Source organism: Ahaetulla prasina, chromosome 12 (assembly GCF_028640845.1).
Source record: "Ahaetulla prasina isolate Xishuangbanna chromosome 12, ASM2864084v1, whole genome shotgun sequence".
Lineage (NCBI taxonomy): Eukaryota > Metazoa > Chordata > Lepidosauria > Squamata > Colubridae > Ahaetulla > Ahaetulla prasina.
Window position 1 is genome coordinate 5,514,787 of NC_080550.1, and position 22,780 is coordinate 5,537,566.

Below are 22,780 nucleotides of genomic sequence, written 5' to 3' on the forward strand. Positions count from 1 at the left end.
GCCCTTTTGGAGATAGTCCTTCACATATGCTGCACGTTACATTATTAATTAGAGTGATTACTCCATATTCCCATTCTGATTTTTTGTCAGGATTAGAAGCAGTTATTCAAATTGTATAATCCATACTGAATAACCTAGACCTCAATGTAAGGAATATTGCAATACAGTGGGTGGACCATATTATTCTAAAATGTTATAAACAGTTTCTCAAAAGGTGCCGGCATCTTTCAAAGAGCCTGGGAAAATATGCGTTATTCTGCATACTTTGAACAGGCTGCTCTGCGCATAATTTCCTGGACTGTTGAAATGAGAAATCAAGTTTTACAAGAAGAATAGCTTTTAAGAGGTATTTTAGCATGTATTTCTCCACTATTTATCAAAGAGTTATTAACACTTCGTTCATATAAGTGTTGATCATTTGAATTTATTTATTTTTTTAAAAAAAAACCACCTCACTTGTTTGATGGTTTATTTGATGGAGTGGCAGGCAGAAAACCATTCAAAGAGAAAAAACTATTCAAAGGTGTGTTGTTGTTGTTTTAAAAATGTGATTTGATAGACTTTGAGACAAAGATATCCATTTAGAAGATGGCTATATTGTAAAATTAGAAACGCATTTCTGTAAAGATTAAAATCTTCAAATCATCTGACTCATATAAGTGTTGATCAGTTGAATTTTTTAAAAAAAAAACAAACAAACAAAGCACCTCACTTGTTTGATGGTCTATTTGAATTTTTTTATTTAAAATCACCTCACTTGTTTGATGGCTTATGGAAAGATATCCATTTAGAAGATGGCTATATTGTAAAATTAAAACCGCATCTCTGTAAAGACTAAAATCTTCAAAGCATCTGATTCATATAAGTGTTGATCTTTTGAATTGTTTTTAAAAAACAAAACAAAAACACCTCATTTATTTGATGGTCTATTTGAATTTTTTTATTTAAAAACACCTCACTTGTTTGATGGCTTATTTGAAGGAGTGGCAAGCAGAAAACCATTCAAAGAGAAAAAACTATTCAAAGGTTTGTTGTTGTTTTTAAGTGATTTGATAGACTTTGGGACAAAGATATCCATTTAGAAGATGGCTATACTGTAAAATTAAAACCGCATCTCTGTAAAAACTAAAATCTTCAAAACATCGGATCACTAGCCAGGGTGATTTGATTCAGAGCAATGTCGGTTACAATACAGAAGGCCTTCAGAACCAGAAATACTTAATAAATAAGTAAATAAAATCAGAAATAAAATCGGTTCTGTTCCACGCAGAACCACCCTGAGAAATAATAGAAGAAAAGCCTAACTAGTACAAATAATGCAGACGTTTATAAAATATGTGCATTCAAAATAAAAAACAACCTTCTCTCTCAAGTCCATGACCTTGTGTTTCATCTTATTTCCACAGTTTCACAAACAGGTACTTTGCACAAAGTATTATCTTAACACATCTGTGTTGTCATTCAAGGTCACCCACCTGCCTGTCAGGGTCCCCCCCCCCCCGGTTTGCATAAATAACAGAGTAACGGAGAGTTGGAAGAGACCTTGGAAGCCTTTTGGTCCAACCCCTTACTCAGGAAATCTGCTGCCCCACGGCTCAGGAAACCCTATACCGGTGATGGCTAACCTTTTTGCCATTGAGTGCCAAAAGCGGGGGGAGTGGTGGGTGTTGTGCGTGCGCATGCCCACACCCATAATTCAATGCCCCGGTGCCCCCTTCCCCGCATGACCCGCTGAGCTCCCCTCGCTTTTGGTACGTGATGGCATGGTGGGCCTGGTAGGCCCGTTTTTCGCCCTCCCCAGGCAAAAGCCTGGGGAGAGCGAAAACAACCTTCCCCTACCCCCGCCCGGAGGCTGGAAATAACCTATTTCCTGACTTCTGGTGGGCCCAGAAAGCCAGTTTTTCGCTCTCCCCAGTCTCCAGAGACTTTCTAGGAGCCTTGGGAGGGCGGAAATAACCTTCCCCATCCTCCCCCCACGGAGACCCTCTGGAGGCAGGAAATGACCCATTTCCTGACTTCTGGTGGGCCCAGAAGGCCGTTTTTTTGCTCTCCCCAGTCTCCAGAGGCTTTCTCACCTGGGGAGGGCGAAAACGGCCTTCCCCTACCCCCCCCGGAGGTTTCCTGCCATTCACGACAAACAGTGGCTGGAAGAGGAGGGGCCAGTGAGGAGTCGCTCGATGTGAATGATGTCGAGTTGGCCACACCCACCCAGTCACATGACCTCCCCCACAACAAGCCACACCCACAGAACTGGTAGGGGAAATTTTTTAACCCTATTTGACTCCACCCCCCGGCTCTCACTTTCTTTCTTCTACAGTCTACACTATGGTTGAGAACATGCTGGCAGGGGAATTCTGGGAATTGAAGTCCACACATCTTAAGTTTTGAAATCTACTTACCTGGAAAGTGTAGCGTCCCAAAGGAAATGAACTATTAATCTTTGTTAATAGTTTTCTAATACTGCAAATGACTTACGTTGAAACCTCAGGTTGATTTTTGTCATTTTGTTTTCAGCTTCCTTTTTATGCATACTAACACCTCATCCGTCACAATCCCCTTGGGTTGAATAAGGTCTCCAATCAAACTTCAAATTAATGCAATTTACATAGAAACTATAGAGAATCATGATGGATATATGCATGGGGGGGGGGGATATATTTTTCAAACACCATGAATGTATCTAATAGACACGAGAATAGTTTTTTTCCCAAACGCCATCCCTCTGCTAAACAAATAATTCCCTCAACACTGTCAAACTAGTTACTAAGTCTGCATTACTATTAATCTTTTCATCGTTCCTATCACTCATCTCCTCCCACTTACAAGCGTATGGAGTGCATGCACCAAGACAAATTCTTTGTGTGTACAATCACACTTGGCCAATAAAGAATTCTCTTCTCTTCTCTTCTCTTCTCTTCTCTTCTCTTCTCTTCTCTTCTCTTCTCTTCTATTCTATTCTATTCTATTCTGTTCTATTCTATTCTAATATTTGTTCCTTCTTTGCTGACGAGAGAGTGGAAAAAGCGAATCTCACAGCCGTTCTCAGTTTTATAGCCCTGAATCTATAAATAAGATCCTACGAAAATAAAACTTGGATCATAGAAAAATCGATGGGCATTCTCTCAGGGCCTAGAATTTTTTCTATAAGGCAATTTCCCAAACGTATTTTTGACCTGATACTGACCCTATCTTGAAAATGAAGTTTTCTCCCTGGATTGTTGATGCAACAGAATACAGAATATAAAAGGCGTTCTGAAACTAATTCCTCCTTGATCTATTATTTCTTCCTTCCTTTTTATTATATACCCTTGAATAGAAACTTTATTGGAGGGAAAAAAAACCTGGTTCATATGTATCAGAAAACCAGATTTGAATAAGATTTTTAAGCTATCAAAAGGTGATATTTGGCCCCTAACATAATGTAGTGTTTCCACTGCCAGATAGACTAAGTATAAAATAGGTTTCATAGATTATAATTGTTACAAAAATAACTCAAATTTGCTCCCGTGTCTTAATTCTGGTGGCCTCTGGGCCTCTGGTGGCTCAGACTGCTAAGACAGTCTGTTATTAACACAGTTGCTTGCAATTACTGCAGGTTCAAATCCCACCAGGCCCAAGGTTGACTCAGCCTTCCATCCTTTATGAGGTAGGTAAAATGAGGACCCAGATTGTTGGGGGCAATAAGTTGACTTTGTATATAATATACAAATGGATGAAAACTATTGCTTAACATAATGTAAGCCGCCCTGAGTCTTCGGAGAAGGGCGGGATATAAATGCAAATAATAAAAATAAATAAAATAAAATAAATTCAGCATGTTTCCCAAACAGATTTGCGGTTGGCTGTGTGATTGTTATCTAACACAATAAAGTCCACAGGGATGTTGCAATGGTCGTAAGTATGAAAAATGGTCATAAGTCATTTTTTCCCCACTCCGGTTGTAACTCTGAATGGCCACTACTTGAACTGTTGTAAGTCGAGAACTACCTGTATTTTCATTATGTAACATTTTGAAAGACAGCGTGGTATAGTAGTTAAGTCTAATGGCATGTGAAAAGGGCCTTGGGAGACCAGGGGATGAGATGCTGACTAGGAAATGGTCAGATAAGAGTTAGCATAGCCCTCAGCTGCATAAGGGTGGAGAAAGGCTCAGAAGGGACCCTCCCTAGTTTCTCCAGCTGTAAAGGAGACGGTGGGTGATTTGTACTTTGAGACTTGAAAGATTTAGTTAACGCAGCTTTAGCATAAAGTAGAATTAACTCATTTGGTCAACCTGGACAAAGTAGTGGACAAACAGAAGGGAAATCCATCATGCTAAGCCTCCTCAGACATGGAAGGGGAAAAGTCTGGAGACTAAAATATATGAATAACGGTTGCAGGAACGGAGTATGGCTAGTCTAGAGAAAAGAAGGACTGGGGGGGACATGTAGCAGCATTCCAGTATTTGAGGGGCTGCCACAAAGAAGAAGGGGCCAATTTATTTTCCAAAGCACCAGAAGGCAGGACAAGAAACGTTGGATGGAAACTAATCAAGGAGAGAAGCAACCTGGAATTGAGGAGAAACTTCCTATCAGTGAGGACAATTAACCAGTGGAACAGCTTGCCTTCAGACATTGTAGGTGCTCCAACACTGGACGTTTTTTAAAAGAGACTAGGCAGTCTCTTGTCTGAAATGGCATAGGATCTCTTGCTTGAGCAGGGGGCTGGACTAGAGAACCTCCAAGGTCCCAACTATTCTGATTCTATCTCAGAGCAAATCAAGGCCAGCCTCTTCAATAAGCTGGCTGAAAAAAAAGTAATCCTTCATCTATGTGGCTTAATAGTCTGGCTTTGTAAAATCTGTGGACCAGAAAAAAAACTGGGAACCACAACTATGGTGTCGCAGTGGTGAGAATGCAGTATTGCAGGCTAATTTTGCTGACTGCCGACTGCCAGCAGTTCGACTCTTACCAGCTCAAGGTTGACTCAGACTTCCATCTTTCCGAGGTCAATAAAATGAGGAGCCAGATTGTTGGGGGGACAATAGGCTGACTCTGTAAACCACTTAGAGAGGGCTGTAAAACACTACGAAGCGGTATATAAGTCTAAATGCCATTGCTATGCTGTAATTTATCAATTTGTCAAAATTATAAAGAAATATCTTGTTTATCCATCTATTTATGAAAAGTTGTTTACCTTTGAAGCTATTGCCAAAATCTAGGAATGAAACCCATGGGCTTATTTTTTTTTATTTTTTTTTGAGTGGTGGTGGAGAAAAATGAACACATGCAAACCAAGCTCGCTGAACAAGACGAGAGATGCCTCTGGCTCAAATTTCTTGCAGGATATAAGCCAGGAAACACAAGGTGGAAAAAAAAACGACAACTCCTGGCTAATCCTTCCTATAAGCTTATAAGAAGTTCATTTTCAGAGTGGCACTTTGAGCGCACAACTCCTTTTGCTTTCTGGACGTTTATCTCATCAGACGCAGAGGTGGGGGAGAAAAAAAATAAATAATAAACAGATGTCCCCTCTTCCTGTCAAACCAAATCCTCCCTACAATTAAACCAACAATGATTTCACAGACCATTGACTTGCTCCCGCAATCACTGCACATCTGTGTTTATGTTTACGGGGCTAATCACTCGTGTCCCGTGTCCCGAAGAAGACACGGAGTGAAGCTCCATCCAATCCTAGCCTTTTTCTCCACCTCCCCTGCTAAAAGACACACACACACACACACACCCTGTTAATTCTTCCTTTCTTTTTTCTTTTTGCAATGTGCTGTTGAGCGAGGAGCAGGAGGAGGAGGAGGAAAAGGAGACTGCGTACCTGCCTACTTACACTAAGTTTCTGTAACATAATGAATAGAGACAGCTTAGGGACTGCTCACCTGTCCCAGCCTGCCGTTTATAGCTCGGGAAGTAAAACCACAAGGGATCAACAGAAGGTAACTGTCTGACAGGGCCAGGACAGGTTAGCTTCTCGGTGACAGCCAGGCCTGGCCTCTTAAACCTGACCCACCGTAATTCCTTCACAATACAAGAGCGGAGCAGCTGACAACAGCAGCTGCACCTCCTAAGCGAGATGGATGGAATTTTCATAACTGGTTCCCCAAGTTGCCGTTTTACCTTCAAGGTAATTTATGAGCTGCTCGGGGTGAGGGTGGTGGGGGGAGCCTCCGAGAAACAATATGCTCGCCACAAAATTAACCGCACCAGTCTTGTAGGTTGTAATTAACACTAGGAAGGTAGCACCGACTGGGTGCAGCAGCCCACGCTATAATGGATGGAAATGTAAAAGGGCCACTTGCGATACCGTTTCCGCGCACGCCGGTTGAAGTGAAATTTGCATTTTTAGGGTTTTTTAAAAATTATTTTTAGCCCGGCTAGGTGGCTCAGTGGCTAAGACGCTTGAGCTTGTCGATCAGAAAGGTCGGCACTTCGGCGTTTCGAATCCCAGGTATAGGTCTCCTGCGTGAGCGGGGGGTTGGACTAGATGACCTCCAAGGTCCCTTCCGACTCTGTTACTGTTACTAATAACTCCTTTCTGATGTGTGCTTTTTTTTGGGACGAGGGCAACCACTCTACAGATGATGCTGAAAAGCCAATTTGGGCTACTGGTGAAGGCATCAGGCTAGAAACCAGGAGATGGTGAGTTCTAGTCCCATCTTAGCCATAAAAGCCAGCTAGATGACTTTGGGCCAATCACAAGGAGATGGTGACTTCTAGTCCCGCCTTAGGCATGAAAGCCAGCTGGGTGACCTTGGGCCAATCACCAGGAGACGGTGAGTTCTAGTCCCGCCTTAAGCATGAAAGCCAGCTGAGTGACCTTGGGCCAATCAACGAGAGACTGTGAGTTCTAGTCCCACCTTAGTAATGGAAACCATTACTATTTTGTGTGTGTCTGTGAGTGCATTCATCTATCAACCCATCCATGCTTATCTCGGCATAGACATGGACCACACCTGGGCATTTTATGGCCCCCCGGGCCACATCCAGAGCTATCTCTGTCTGGCCTGTGTGAGATCTGCCGAAAATTAGAAATCAAATGTCAATAACTGTATGCCATTCACACAATACAATTGCATGGCTTTTATTTTGAAGGCGACTGCTATTTCCCCCCCCCCCCAATTTACGTTTGCGTGCGAATGCGTGCCTCTGCAGCCATTTTGCGTTGGCCTTCCACAACAGTCCACTTTCTCGTGTGACACACACACCCCTTGATTAATTAATCAATCAATCTACTAATTAATCCAAAGTTGCCCAGCCCTGATACAGACCCACGAACAACCTGAGCCAGATTTTGAAAGACAACTTGATAATTCACGGCGCAGTGTCACCTACAGGCAGACCAAGCAGTTAATAAACTGCCACCGTCCTCAAACACTTCCCCCAGCTGACAGCTGAATTTAGACTTTATCTATAACCTGGAAAATACATGGCAAAGGAAATGACTAGGATACACAAGGGACACCCTTGGTATAAAATAAAATTACAACTTTTCATGTGTGGTAAATTGTCTCCTTAAGATAAACACACAGTAGAGTTAGCGATTAATCCATTACGGGGCGGACAAAATTGCTAACCTTTCCTCTCGAGGGCATTCCTTCAAATCAACCTTGACCATGATGGTCAAAAATCATTCTGATGAAAGGTCTTAACGGCCGCAGCGAAAGACAAATTTGGAGGCATCTAAAGGGCACTTATCTCCCCTCGCCATCGAGCAGCCCGCTTATAGAAGTAATAAGCTTTGTGGGAACGTTATCCGGGCACCGCCTCCTTCCTTCAGAACCTGAGAAAAAAGCAATTTCTACCCAAGCTTGCATTTCAAGTAGAAAACGCCACCCTCCCTGAAAAATAAAATCAACGAAGAAGGAAAAAATATAGGCCAGCTAAAGAATACCTGATAATTAGGAATACTGAATAGAAGAGAATATTGTTTCTTTATTATTATTATGGCAGCAGTGGGTTTCAGATTATGTTACTACCAGTTTGCCACGCACCTGGATGCTCGCTTCAGGCGCGCACGCACCCAGTTTGCAAGCGCACCTGTCTTTCGCGCATGTGCCCAGCTTCAAAAACGTGCCTAAATAGGCTGGCATAGAACTGAGGTGGCTGAAGTGGCGGGGTGGGGTGGGGCGGGGGCGGGGCGGGCCCACCCATCATTTCCACTACAGGTTTGTGCTCTGTTTATAGGGAATAATCAAGAGTCAACTTCTGAAACTGGTCTTACTATCCTCAAATAAACAAATTAACCCACACACATTCCTACGCGTCATTTAAATCTAAATATTAGAAGCCCCCACTTTTCAACCAGTCCTTTCCATTCCCTTGAGGAAACTAGATAAAGATCACAACCATTTTACCGAGAGTCGAAAAGAAAAAAGAAAAAAACACTGATTGAGGTCAGGGCAGCCAGAAAACCCTGAGAAACAAATTAAAAATAAACTCGGCCTACGTCCATCATTCAACAAGCAGTCCTTCCTTATGTCCTTAACAGGGACGATGCCCAGCCAGTTCTCGGAAACTGTCAGGCAGGAATCAAGTCACACTTTGGGAATTTAAAAAAGAAAAAAAAAAACTTTACAGCTTCTTTTCCAAATGCCCGGTTGCCTTTGGCAGACAAAGTTGTTTCTAAAAAGCCCGATGACAACTGATACTAATGTGACTGGGTGTGCTTCGGCTGTCATGTGATGAAGCAAACACTCCATCTTGCAGGTTATAAATTTGTCAGAGCCTCTGATTTATCAAGCTTCCCCCACCCTACCTCTTCGGGAAGCCCAATAATTTTAATTCCCTGAGCTTGGTGGGTCCCAACAGCAGGAGAAGAAAACGTTCCCGGTTAGACTAAGCAGTTCCAACTAGGTTTCAGGTATGGTCATAACAAAACAAACAAACAACAAAACAAACAAACAAATGAAAACAGGCAACAGAACAAATTTGAGATACTTGTTGGAAAGCAAGGAGAGAGCAGGCTACGGTTAAGAATCAGTATTGATTTATTTCCAAAGACTCGGCATGAAAAAACTAGGTCCAACGCACTTATAATTTCAACGACGTTTGTCTAATTTTGACCATGCCTGTTTACTTTGCTTATTTAGTTGTATGGAGTTCTATTTTACAAATAACTCGAGGTGGCAAACATAATGGTTTGTAACATGCCCAGAGTGGACTCCGGATAGATGGGTAGCAGCACACAAATCCATTAAATGAATAATTAAAAAAAAATATCCCACACATATCCTTCCTCCTCCTGTTTTGCCCCCAACGACAGCCTTGTGAAATGGGTTGGGCTGAGAGAAGGGGACTGGCCCCAAGCCACCCAGCTGGCTTTCATGCCTAAGACAGGACTAGAACTCACTGTCTCCTGGTGATTGGTCCAATCTCACCCAGCCATTTTCACACCTAAGGCAGGACTAGAACTCATAGTCTCCTAGAGATTGGTCCAAAGTTACCCATCTGGCTTTCATACCTAAGGCGGGACTAGAACTCACTGTCTCCTGGTGATTGGTCCAATCTCACCCAGCCATTTTTATGCCTAAAGCAGGACTAGAACTCATGGTCTCCAAGAGATTGGCCCCAAGTCACCCAGCTGGCTTTCATGCCTAAAACAGGACTAGAACTCACTGTCTCCTGGTGATTGGTCCAATCTCACCCAGCCATTTTTATGCCTAAAGCAGGACTAGAACTCATGGTCTCCAAGAGATTGGCCCCAAGTCACCCAGCTGGCTTTCATGCCTAAAACAGGACTAGAACTCACTGTCTCCTGGTGATTGGTCCAATCTCACCCAGCCATTTTCATGCCTAAGGCAGGACTAGAACTCATAGTCTCCTAGAGATTGGCCCAAAGTTACCCAGCTGGCTTTCATACCTAAGGCGGGACTAGAACTCACTGTCTCCTGGTGATTGGTCCAATCTCACCCAGCCATTTTTATGCCTAAAGCAGGACTAGAACTCATGGTCTCCAAGAGATTGGCCCCAAGTCACCCAGCTGGCTTTCATGCCTAAAACAGGACTAGAACTCACTGTCTCCTGGTGATTGGTCCAATCTCACCCAGCCATTTTTATGCCTAAAGCAGGACTAGAACTCATGGTCTCCAAGAGATTGGCCCCAAGTCACCCAGCTGGCTTTCATGCCTAAAACAGGACTAGAACTCACTGTCTCCTGGTGATTGGTCCAATCTCACCCAGCCATTTTCATGCCTAAGGCAGGACTAGAACTCATAGTCTCCTAGAGATTGGCCCAAAGTTACCCAGCTGGCTTTCATACCTAAGGCGGGACTAGAACTCACTATCTCCTGGTAATTGGTCCATTCTCACTCAGCCATTTTCATTTCCTGGTTTCTAGCCTGGTGCCTTAACCGCTAGACCAAACTGTCTCTTGTTATGCTATGGAAGTAAGCTGGCATAAATAAACTTATAAATAAGTTATTTAAAGCTGGCAAAGACCAGAAGCATTTTATTATCAGAGTCTATTTTTGATAGTATGAAATGAGAGAAATGTCTAGTCACCTCAAACCAGATTTCTTCCCACTCAAGTTGCTCTTAGTCATGAGCTGGTTCGCATATCACCCTAGCTAAGGAAAAAAGCATGTTGCTTTCTTCATATCAGATCAACCAAGTTCCTCACCTTAGCTGACTTTTCCTCCTTCCTCCCTTCATTGTTATTTAATTCATTATGTTAATGAGCCCAGAACATTATAGAACAGGAATGTCCAACCTTGGCAACTTGAAGACCCACAGATTTCAACTCCCAGAATTCTCCAGCCAGCCTGGGAAATTCTGGAAGTTGTAGTCCACAAGTCTTAAAAACTGATAAGATTGGACAACCCTGCCTCTGGAGTGCCTCGGGGGGCGGGGGATGGGGAAGGCATTTTTTTCTCTCTCCCCAGCCTCCAGAGCCTTTCTAGGAGTCTGGGGAGGGCAAAAACGGCCTTCCCCACCCACCCGGAGGCCCTCCGGAGGCCAGAAATGACCCGTTTGTCAACTTCCGGTGGGATCATAGGTGAAATCCAGCAGGTTCTGGAGACCGGTAGCAGAAATTTTGAGCAGTTCGGAGAACCGGTAGCGGTAATTTTGAGTACTTCAGAGAACCGGCAAACACCACCTCTGGCTGGCCCCAGAGTGTGGTGGTAATGGAGATTTTGCAATATCCTACCACCAGGAGTGGGGCGGGAATGGGGATTTTGCAGTATCCTTCCCCTGGAGTGGGGTGGGAATGGAGATTTTGCAATATCCTTCCCCTGCCATGCCCACCAAGCCATGCCCACCAAGCCACATCACACCCACCAAGCTACGCCCACAGAACCGGTAGTAAAATAATTTGGAGTTCACCAAGGGGTGGGATCCCCTGCTCCTGGCATGCAACGGCAAAAAGGTTAGCCATCACTGATATAGAGTTTCCTCCCTAAGCAGGGGGTTGGACTAGAAGACCTCCAAATCCCTTCCAACTATTCTATTCTATTCTATTCTATTCTATTCTATTCTATTCTATTCTATTCTATTCTATTCTATTCTATTCTCTACACTGTCCTTATTCCAAGTGGATTTGAGAGCTAAGATCCACGAGGCAGCCATTCTATCCCTTGATAAGTCAACTTGAGTTGAGGAACCTCCGGACTCTCCAGCTACTCAGTGTGCCCCAAGAGGACACCTCAGAAGCAAATCTTCATTTTACATTTTATAATTAAGGAGCCGTGTTATTTTCTAAGCTTGGTTCTGCCCGGTTGGGTCAATGTAGAACCTAAGATTCTTTTCATACGCAGTTGATTTCCGATTGGGGAATTCTGGGAGTTGAAGTCCACAGGTCTTAAAAAGTCACCAGGGTTGGACACCCCTGCTGTACTGTCAAGGGCCAGCCTTTAGTAACCATATTGATTTACGTATCATGGTTCTGAGATACTAGAGACCATCTGTGGGTGCAGGCATTAATTCATTCACCTTCTGGCCAGGCGTGATTTGTCACAGCCCATGTCCCTCATTAGACCATACCAATTTGATGCGTTTTCTTTCAGTGGAAGTGAACTTCTGCACACACACACACACACACACACAAACACACACATGGAATCTATGAATCGCAGCCCCTTTTAGCATCTGGGTTGAAGCTGGTGTGAGTTTGTTTAACCCAGAACCTTGAAGTTTAGCACCACTTTGATTGAGTGCTAAGTAAAACAGATGCCTGTGACTCTCTTGAATTAATGCCCTGGAAATGTCATCTTAAATCACTAACAGAAATGATATATGCATCATTTGCCACAGCTATAGAAAAACATGACTATTAATTTAAATCTCTTCTCCCTTTCTGTTAACAACACGCTAAACAACCATGATCAGGATTTCTGCCAACGTTGCATGTAAGCACATTTATCTGACCAACTCACTGGCCAAGTATTCCTTCTTTCTTTTTCTTTCTTTCCTTCTTTTCCTTTTCCTTCCTTCCTTCCTTCCTTCCTTCCCTTTTTTCTTTCTTGTTTGCTATCTTCCTTCCTTCTATCTTCCTTCCTTCTTTTTCTCTATCTTCCTTCTTTCTATCTTCCCGAATGCCATTACTCTGCTAAACAAATAATTCCCTCAACACTGTCAAACTATTTACTAAGTCTGCACTACTATTAATCTTCTCATTGTTCCCACCACCCATCTCCTTCCACTTATGACTGTATGACTGTAACTTTGTTGCTTGTATCCTTATGATTTATATTGATATTGTTTTGCTTATTTGTACTCTATGACTATCATTAAGCGTTGTACCTTACGATTCTTGATGAACGTATCTTTTCTTTTATGTATGCTGAGAGCGTATGCACCAAGACAAATTCCTTGTGTGCCCAATCACACTTGGCCATCAAAAATTCAATTCAATTCAATTCAATTCAATTCAATTCTATTCTATTCTATTCTATTCTATTCTATTCTATTCTATTCACTGCACCAAAGACAAATTCCTTGTTTACCCAATCACACTTGGCCAATAAAAAATTCTATTCTATTCTACTCTACTCTACTCTACTCTACTCTACTCTACTCTACTCTACTCTACTCTACTCTACTCTACTCTATCTATTCTATTCTATTCTATTCTATTCTTTATCTTCCTTCCTTCCTTCCTTCCTTCCTTCCTTCCTTCCTTCCTTCCTTCCTTCCTCCTTCCTTCCTTCCTTCCTTTTTCTCCCTCTGCTGAAGTGGCTGGCCTTATCAAGTATTTAAATAAATAAATACACATAGTAGGTTTTAACTGTGGTTTTAAAAAGAACTGACAAGAAGCTCTAACAAATCCAGGAGTGAGTCTCATTGAGGGAGCGCACACATTTTGGGTTTTGATTTGTTTTAATCCAACATCTACTGCACCTTTCTGTCTCCAGCCCCATGTGAACATGTCTTCTACGGACACCATTAAATCTTAACCAATTCCAGCTCCGCTTATGGGTCATTGATTCTATACCTACTGTGGTTCTTTTTAAAAGGCTTCCCTTTGGTCAGAGAAGGGAGGGAGTGGTCTTGAGCCAGATGGACCACTTCACACTTCATTTATCAAACCCAATAGTCTAGACCCAGCCTCCCGAGCTTGCTCCTTGCAGTTAAACTTCCATACAATTTGGTAATAATTTTCATTATCGGACCGTGACCTTAAAGCCAACAACTGAGCTATTTTTCTCCTGGCTGTGTTTTGCTTTTGCACGGCTGATTTGAAATTCACAGTCGATGGCCTTCAGTTGTCGGATTCTCCAAGAGTTAGGAGAATGGGAGAAGCTGCCTGTGCCTTTTTTGGAGAAGCGGGATGACTCCTGGCAGACAGAGGTCAAGAAGAGGTCAGTTTGAAGAGCTCAAGAAACTCTTTTAACCGCTATAACAATCTGCCCATCAGATTGCCTATCTGGTAGAATAAATAAACCACAGCTTTTAGGAATCGACTCTCCGTATTAATCCCCTTTTCGATCACCAAAATATAAAAAAAACCCACCAAAAATACGTGGACACTCTGGAAAGAGCGCAGAGAAAAGCAATAAAAATGATTAGGAGGATGGAGGCTAAAGCATACGAAAAACAGTTGCAGGAATTGGGTATGTCTAGTCTGATAAAAAAGAAGGACTAGGGGTGACATGACAGCACTGTTCTAATAGTTAAGGGACTGCCACAAAGAAGAGGGAGTCAATTTATTGTCCAAAGCACCTGAAGGCAGATGAGAAGCAATGGAGGAAATTTATCAAGGTGAGAACCAACCTAGAATCAAGGAGAAATTTCCTGATGGTTAGAACAATTATCAGTGGAACGACTTGCCTCCAGAAGTTTTTTTTTTTAATTTGCATTTATATCCCGCCCTTCTCCGAAGATTCAGGGCGGCTTACACTATGTCAGGCAATAGTCTTCATCCATTTGTATACTATATACAAAGTCAACTTATTGCCCCCCAACAATCTGGGTCCTCAAGTTGTGAGGGCTCCAAGGCTGGAGGTTTTTAAAAAGAGATTGGACAGTCACTTGTCTGGAATGGTATAGGATTTCTTGCTTGAGCAGGGAGTTGAACCAGAAGACCTCCTTGGAGGTCTCTTCCAACTCTGTTATTCTGTTATTTTGTTAATTTACAGTATGTGAAGGTATTATTCTCTTGGGGCATATCCACCAGCCCACCAAGATCTGGGAATAGCCAGGAATATGTAACCTTGAAGATACTGAACAAGGAATGGGAGATTTCAGGTTCAATTTCATCTTCTATAGGACACCTTGGACCAAAGATCCTGGTGATCTATTAAATACTCCCAGGGACTTTGATTAGGCTTTCATCACTACCACCCAACCTTCCACGTGAAATTTCCCACACAAAGTTACTACCTGGACAATCAGTCTCTTTAATTATTGGAGGCTTTAGCAATGGAGGCGGGGCAATTAAAACAAAAAAAGCATCACTCATATTTGGAGCTCTCCAAGGTCCTGGCTGAACTTAATTGACTTGGATCTGAAATTCCTGATATTCATAACCCAATCGGAACAACAAACCCATGGTTAGGGTATCTGGCAAAATTACAAGATTATTCTGAATTCCTCTTGACAACTATAAGGATTCTGACTTTTTTTCCCTTCCTTCCTTCTTTCCTTCCTTCCATCCATCCTTCCTTCCCACTTCCTTCCTCTCTCCCTTCTTTCTTCCCTTCCCCATTCCTTCCTCCTTTCCCACTTCCTTCCTTCCTCTCTCCCTTCCTTCTTTCCCACTTACTTTCTTCTTTCCCTTCCCCCTTCCCCCTCCTTCCTCCCTCCCTCCCTCCCTCCCTTCTCTTTTTCTTTCTTTCTTTCTTTCTTTCTTTCTTTCTTTCTTTCTTTCTTTCTTTCTTTCTTTCTTTCTTTCCCTTCTTCTCCCTACATCTTCACTCATCTATTTGCTTTATCTTTCTTAAAAGCTTTCCTCATTGTATGCCTTCTCTAATGTGCAGGATAAGGTCATTAAATTCACCAGTATTTAACTTCCAGAGTGGGGAGGGGGGGAAATGGAGGAAGAATAAAACAGAAATCTATTATCTCATCTAACCCGATGCCTTGATAGCTTGCTAAAAGTAAAATACTATAACCCACCGCCTGGCCTTTGACAAGTGCTAATTATTTCCTGTCGAGGCACATTTTTCTTGGGTAATTCCAAAGTACACAGTAGGCTGATCTCTAAAACTCAACAGTGCTCCTCCAGAGAGGCACTGGGTGTGCTATAACTTTCACCACTTTGTATGTATGTGCGTGTGTGTGCATGTGTGTGTTTATATTAGCATTGGAGCCTAACCATTTCTCCAAACCTTTGATGAAGCAGAAGTGCAGGGAAATCGGATATGTCTAATCTAGTGAAAAGAAAGATACTTAGGGTGGCCTGATTAACGTGAAGTGCTAATACCACTTTATAATGCCTGGGTGAGGCCACACTTGGAATACAGCATCCAGTTTTGGTCCCCATGATGTAAAAAAAGAGGTGGAGACTCTAGAAAGAGTGCAGAGAAGATCAACAAAGATGATTAGAAGGATGGAGGCTAAAACATATAAAGAACAGTTGCTGGAACTGGGTATATCTAGTTTAATGGAAAGAAGGACTAGGGGAGACATGATAGCAGTCTTCCGATATCTCAGGGGCTGCCACAAAGAAGAGGGAGTCAAGCTATTCTCCAAAGCACCTTAAAGCAGAACAAGAACCAATGGATGGAGACTAATGAAGGAGAGAAGCAACCTAGACCTAAGAGAAATTATCCTGACAGTCGGAACAATTAATCAGCGGAACGGCTTGCCTCCAGAAGCTCCATCCCTAGAGGCTTTTAAGAAAAGACTGGATAGCCATTTGTATGAAATGGTATCGGGTCTCCTGCTGGCGTCGCGGGTTGGACTAGAAGACCTCCTAGGCCCCTTCCATAGAACCCTGTTATTTTGTTATAAATCACGACAGACTATTTACTCAGTGGATCCCACAAAGTGGCTCTTTAGGACAGGTCAGTCAGGGACAAAAAAACAACAACAACAACAACCTCGAACAGAGTCAAGGGAAGGAGGAATTAATTGCAGTTGTAGAATACTCTGGAGGCACCGTCTTTTGAATGCTTTCAAGGCACCCAGCTCTTGAAATGTTCTTTCAGGTGTTTAGGTATAATGAGGCCCTGTGCTTTGTCTGCTGTTTTTCTCCCTCCCTTCTTCAACCTTCTCGTCCCTCTCTTCTCCACCCTGATGCCGGCAAAATACTTAACATTTTTGTCCTAGAGGCTCAATTATGCCACTTGGCTCCAGCTTGGGAATAAATTGGTAGCTTTAGGGAAAAACAACAACAACAGGGGGAAAAAAAACACCATTGAAATGAGAAGCGTTCAAAGAGAGTTGCCGTTCCCCTCCATTCAAAGAAAATCCATATTTATTGCATATTTGCTCTACTAAACTGATCTATTCACTACGTTAACCTTTGGTAGGTTCCTTTGGTTTTGCTCTTTTTCCCCCCCAAGCCACACACACTCATGGTGTATAAATATTTAGTTGTGTGACTGAATTCCTTCCTGGGCAAAACTCTGAAATATCTGAACATTCCTTCCCAGGCACTGGTAGTCCTGGACATATGGCCACCATTGAGCCCAACATTTCTGTTGTTAAGTGAGGAATTGGTTAAGTGAGTTTTGCCCTATTCTACAAACTTTCTTGCCACAGTTGTTAAGTGAAGCACTGCAGCTGATAAATTAGTAACTCGGTTGTTAAGTGAACCTGGCCTCCCCATTGACTTGGCTTGTCAGAAGATCACAAAAGGAAGGAAGGAAGGAAAGAAGGAAGATTAAGGGAGGGAGAGAGGGAAGGAGGGAGGGAGGGAGGGAGGAAGATTGAAATAAGGGAGGGAGGGAGGGAGGAAGGAAGGGACAGAGGGAGGGAGGAAGGAAGGAAGATTGAGAGGGGGGGGGGGGGGAGGAAGGAAGGAAGGAAGGAAGGAAGAAAGGAAGGAAGGAAGATTGAGATAAGGGACTGAGGGAGGGAGGGAGGGAGGAAGATTGAAATAAGGGAGGGAGGGAGGGAGGAAGGAAGGGACAGAGGGAGGGAGGAAGGAAGGAAGATTGAGATGAGGGAGGGAGGAAGGAAGGAAGGAAGGAAGGAAAAAAGGAAAAAGGAAAGGAAGAAAGATTGAGAAAGGGGACTGAGGGAGGGAGGGAGGGAGGAAGATTGAAATAAGGGAGGGAGGGAGGGAGGAAGGAAGGGACAGAGGGAGGGAGGAAGAAAGGAAGATTGAGATGAGGGAGGGAGGAAGGAAGGAAGGAAGGAAGGAAGGAAGGAAAGAAGGAAGAAAGGAAGGAAGGAAGATTGAGATAAGGGACTGAGGGAGGGAGGGAGGGAGGAAGATTGAAATAAGGGAGGGAGGGAGGAAGGAAGGGACAGAGGGAGGGAGGAAGAAAGGAAGATTGAGATGAGGGAGGGAGGAAGGAAGGAAGGAAGGAAGGAAGGAAGGAAGGAAAGAAGGAAGAAAGGAAGGAAGATTGAGATAAGGGACTGAGGGAGGGAGGGAGGAAGATTGAAATAAGGGAGGGAGGGAGGGAGGAAGGAAGGGACAGAGGGAGGGAGGAAGGAAGGAAGATTGAGATGAGGGAGGGAGGGAGGGAGGAAGGAAGGAAGGAAGAAAGGAAGGAAGATTGAGATAAGGGACTGAGGGAGGGAGGAGGGAGGAGGAAGATTGAAATAAGGGAGGGAGGGAGGAGGAAGGAAGGGACAGAGGGAGGGAGGAAGGAAGGAAGATTGAGATGAGGGAGGGAGGGAGGGAGGAAGGAAGGAAGGAAGGAAGGAAGGAAGGAAGGAAGGAAGGAAGGAAGGAAAGAAGGAAGAAAGGAAGGAAGATTGAGATAAGGGACTGAGGGAGGGAGGGAGGGAGGAAGATTGAGATAAGGGAGGGAGGGAGGGAGGAAGGAAGGAAGGAAAGAAGGAAGAAAGGAAGGAAGATTGAGATAAGGGATTGAGGGAGGGAGGGAGGGAGGGAGGGAGGGAGGAAGGAAGGAAGGAAGGAAGGAAGGAAGGAAGGAAGGAAGGAAGGAAGGAAGGAAGGAAGGAAGGAAGGATGGATTAAGGTAAGATGCAATGGGAGTATAAGATAACCCAGGAATGTTCAAATGAAAATTGAAAAAGATCTCTTAGTTGGTTCTCTCTTTAGATTCTAAAGTGAGACATGTTCAAAACAGAGAAAACCTAGAATATACATCCGAACATTTTAATTTTTAAAGAAACACGGTACAGCAGCTGCTGGGAACGGTCTTACTTTTTCTTCCGTGCAATTTTTTTTTTTTTTAAATGTATAACGGACCTACTGTGCGCTCCTTCAATGCCACTTTCTCACCTCACCAGCCATTCTTGACGCAGAGCTTGTCGTTCAACCAGGAGGGGGAGAAGGCTGCTGGTTTTTTCATTCCTTTGTTCTTGCATCTGTTCTTCTTTTCGTAATTCACAGAGCAGTAGACTCGTCTTGAGGGGGGGGGCGGAGAGGAGAGGAGGGATTGGGGAGGGGTGGTTGGCAGTAAAGAGAAAACGCCACAAACGTTATAAAAACAAATAAAGAAAGAAACAAAGCATAAAATTAATTAAACAGACCATAAGCAAATAGGGACAGTAAATCAATGCCCCTTTTTATTACGGTTCTATGGCCTGGAAATCGATACAGTAAACGATGGGTCAAAAAACGAGGCCACCTCAGTTTGGTATTTAATCAAAGTACATGAAATCTTAAGGTGCAAATCTTAAAGCATCATCAAGTTAGTATTGGGAATCTGGAGTTCATTTTTGTCAAATGCAATTATTTGGCTTTTAAAAAAAAACCACAACCCACTAGGTTGGAATATTTGTAATGAAGTTTTCTAGAGATACATTTTTAGTCTCACACTGCTCTTTCTCATTTGCTACTTATTAGTGAGGGAGGGAGGGAGTCAGGGAGGGAGGGAAGGAAGGAAGGAAGGAAGGAAGGAAGGAAGGAAGGAAGGAAGGAAGGAAGGAAGGAAGGAAGGAAGGAAATAAAGCAAAAGGCAGGAAAGCAGGAAGGCGGGAAGGAGGAGGAGGAGGAGGGTGGAAGGAAAAGAGGGAAGGAAGGAAAGTGAAAAAGGAGGGAAGGACAGAGGAAATAAAGCAAAAGGAAGGAAGGAAAAGAGGAAAGGAAGAAAATAGAGAAAAGGGGAGGGAGGGAGGGAGAGAGGAAGAAAATAAAGCAAAAGACAGGATAGCAGGAAGGCAGGGAGGCAGGGAGGAGGAGAAGGAGAAGGAAAAGATGGAAGGAAGGAAAGTGAAAAAGGAAGGAGGGAGGAAATAAAGCAAAAGACAGGATAGCAGGAGGGCAGGGAGGAGGAGAAGGAAGAGGAAAAGATGGGAGGAAGCAAAAGAGGGAAGGAAGGAAAGTGAAAAATGAGGGAGGGAGGAAATAAAGCGGAAGGAAGGAAGGAAGGAAGGAAGGAAGGAAGGAAGGAAGGAAGGAAGGAAGGAAGGAAGGATCATTAAGATGCAATGAGAGAGTAAACCTCTTCCATCATGGGGTTTATAACTATTCCGCTCAACTGTACTATTGCGGAGAAAGTGCAAATATATAAAAATGTCTACATTTCCTTTTGGAATGAAATGTTGCTTATACTGCCAATATGTTTTACATGATTGAGGAACCCATGACTTCAGGGTGATGAGGTCAGCCTCCGTGAATATAAAATAACAGAGCTTCCAAGTGCTCAATTCTCATTTTCAAACCTGGCTTAGCCAAAGGTTAGAAGGTGATAAGAAATATCCTGGCAGCGTGGGGTCAAGGGTTCAAGAAATGTGGTCAAAGATATTATCAACTTGGAAAGCCATTTCCTCAAATCAACACAGGTTTTTGTTTTAATTTTGTAAAGAAGATCTGATCAATCAAAAGCTTGAGGGGTACACTCCATCTCCCTAAATTATATATATATATATGCATTCCATATATATATTCGGAAGATGTTCTTTTGAACAAGGGCCTTCTTATCAAAGAAAGATCAACTCTGGGGTTTTTCATTCCCTTAATGACCTTTAATGACAGATGATTGTCCCTAGAAACTCTGATTCACCCAATGTTGAGTGACGCCTTCAACTTCTCCCTTCTTTTCCTTCCCAAGGCATGTCTAAGACCTGAGGTCGCTTGAACCGACAAACAAGGCACATAGGTCTTGTCTTATCTCATGGGTTGCTCAACAGAGAATTTTTGGGGGGGTTCTAATGTTTAGGATATTTATTTATTTATTTATTTTGTCAAATACATATTAAATAATATATATATATATATATATATATATATATATATATATATATGTATAAGCATGAATTGAATACATAAAATGAGTACAATTAAAAGGAACATTAGGACAGGGACGGTAGGCACACAGGTGCACTTATGCACGCCCCTTACAGACCTCTTAAGAATGGGGTGAGGTCAACAGTAGACAGTCTAAGGTTAAAGTTTTGGGGATTTTGGGAAGAGACCACAGAGTCAGGTAGTGCATTCCAGGCATTAACAACTCTGTTACTGAAGTCATATTTTCTGCAGTTGAGATTGAAGCGGTTCACTTTAAGTTTGAATCTATTGTGTGCTCGTGTATTGTTGTGGTTGAAGCTGAAGTAGTCATTGACAGGTAAGGACATTGTAGCAGATGATTTTATGAGCTATGCTCAGGTCATACCGAAGGTGGCATAGTTCTAAATTTTCTAAACCCAGAATTTCAAGTCTGGTGGCATAAGGTATTTTGTTGCGAGTAGAGGAGTGGAGGACTCTTCTTGTGAAATATTTCTGGACGCGCTCAGTTGTATTAATGTCCGATACATTGAAGGCTGTCTTCCTCCACTCCCTCCCCTGCTGAAAAAATATCCTGAATGGTCCCAGCGAGAAAGATAACAAGGCCACAACATCGATAACTCTGTGCCACAAAGAGATTCTAGACTTTTGGTTGGGCTGGCCAGGCCTTCCCTCAAAGGATCGCAGCGATTTAGGCCACGTTGGGCGTGGAATTCTCTCCCTTCCTGGAACCAAATAGGCGAAAGGGTGTTCTGCTCAGCTTTAGCACTTAATTTTGTCAACAAATAAAGGTTTTCATCGGGAGATCTAATGTACTTTCCAGCAGAGATTAACAAGGATCAGTTCTGAGCTCTCGCTAAGCCCTTCTCACTTCAAGGGCTGAGGACCAAAATAAATAGCCAGAGATGGAGGGAACTTTAGTTCCTAAGCTGCAATGTCTCCCTCTTCCAACTCCTGCAAATTATCCAACTGAAAACAGTTCTTTTGGGTTGTATTTACAGTAGTGGCCAAAATTGTGGAAACCTTTTGGGGAAAGTGTATTTTTGAGGTTTGATGGCTAATAACACCACTTTTGTTTTTTTTGAAGCTTCAAGATTCCACTGCTGGAATGGCCTGGGAATAGCCCAGACCTTCACCCGATTGAAAATCTATGGAGCTGACTAAAGAAACTGGTTAGTCAGAAGCGACGCAGCAATAAAACCCAGTTAATAGAAGCCATCATTCAATCCTGGTTTCACATTATAACAGCTGCAGAACTAAAAGACTTGGTTCACTCCATGGGAAGATGTTGTAAGGCCCTAATTCATGCTAAAGGTTACCCATCTAAGTATTAATTGACATGGTGATACTTTTTGTATATCTCATTTTTTCTATTTTTGTATATTTTATTTATTTATTTATTTATTTTGTCATACAGTATATATAAGCATAAGCATAAAATAACTATATAATATATAAGCATATATATAAGCATGAGTATGTAATAACTATATTAATTGGATATAACGAAAGGAAACAATAGGACAGGAACGATAGGCACGCTGGTGCTCTTATGCCCGCCCCTTATAGACCTCTTAGGAATGGGGTGAGGTCAATAGTAAATAGTTTTTGGTTAAAGCTTTGGGGATTTTGAGAAGAGACCACAGAGTCAGGTAGTGCATTCCAGGCATTAACAACTCTGTTACAGAAGTCATATTTTCTGCAATCAAGACTGAAGCAGTTCACATTAAGCTTAAATCTATTGTGTGCTCTTGTATTGTTGTGTTTGAAGCTGAAGTAGTCTTCAACAGGAAGGATGTTGTAACAGATGATTCTATGAGTTAAGCTCAGTTCATGTCAAAGTTGTTTTTTGTTTCTTGTTTTTTCTACGTGTTTCCCTTTTCTTCTTTATACTCAACTGCTATTCTAATAGCAAAGCCTTCGTAAGAATTATTGCATTACATTCTTGATTCAATGATCTTTCCATTGATATATAATTTTATGGTACTACTCTCCCCCCAAAAAAGTGGTGTTATTAGCTAGTTTTAGAAAATACACT

At 42.6% G+C, this 22,780-nt stretch overlaps 1 protein-coding gene and 1 long non-coding RNA gene across 3 annotated transcripts in view; one reads left to right on the plus strand and one right to left on the minus strand.

Annotated features, from left to right (window-relative positions):
• The window catches only part of FTO (FTO alpha-ketoglutarate dependent dioxygenase), a 219,338-nt gene that overhangs the window by 89,975 nt on the left and 106,583 nt on the right, over positions 1-22,780 (minus strand). For both annotated transcript variants that reach the window (XM_058155191.1, XM_058155190.1), the window contains one exon: positions 18,796-18,920. In XM_058155191.1, coding sequence (XP_058011174.1) covers positions 18,796-18,920 — 125 coding nt within the window. The remainder of the gene's footprint in view (positions 1-18,795; positions 18,921-22,780) is intronic.
• The window catches only part of LOC131184158 (uncharacterized), a 61,485-nt gene that overhangs the window by 23,334 nt on the left and 15,371 nt on the right, over positions 1-22,780 (plus strand). The window lies entirely within an intron of this gene.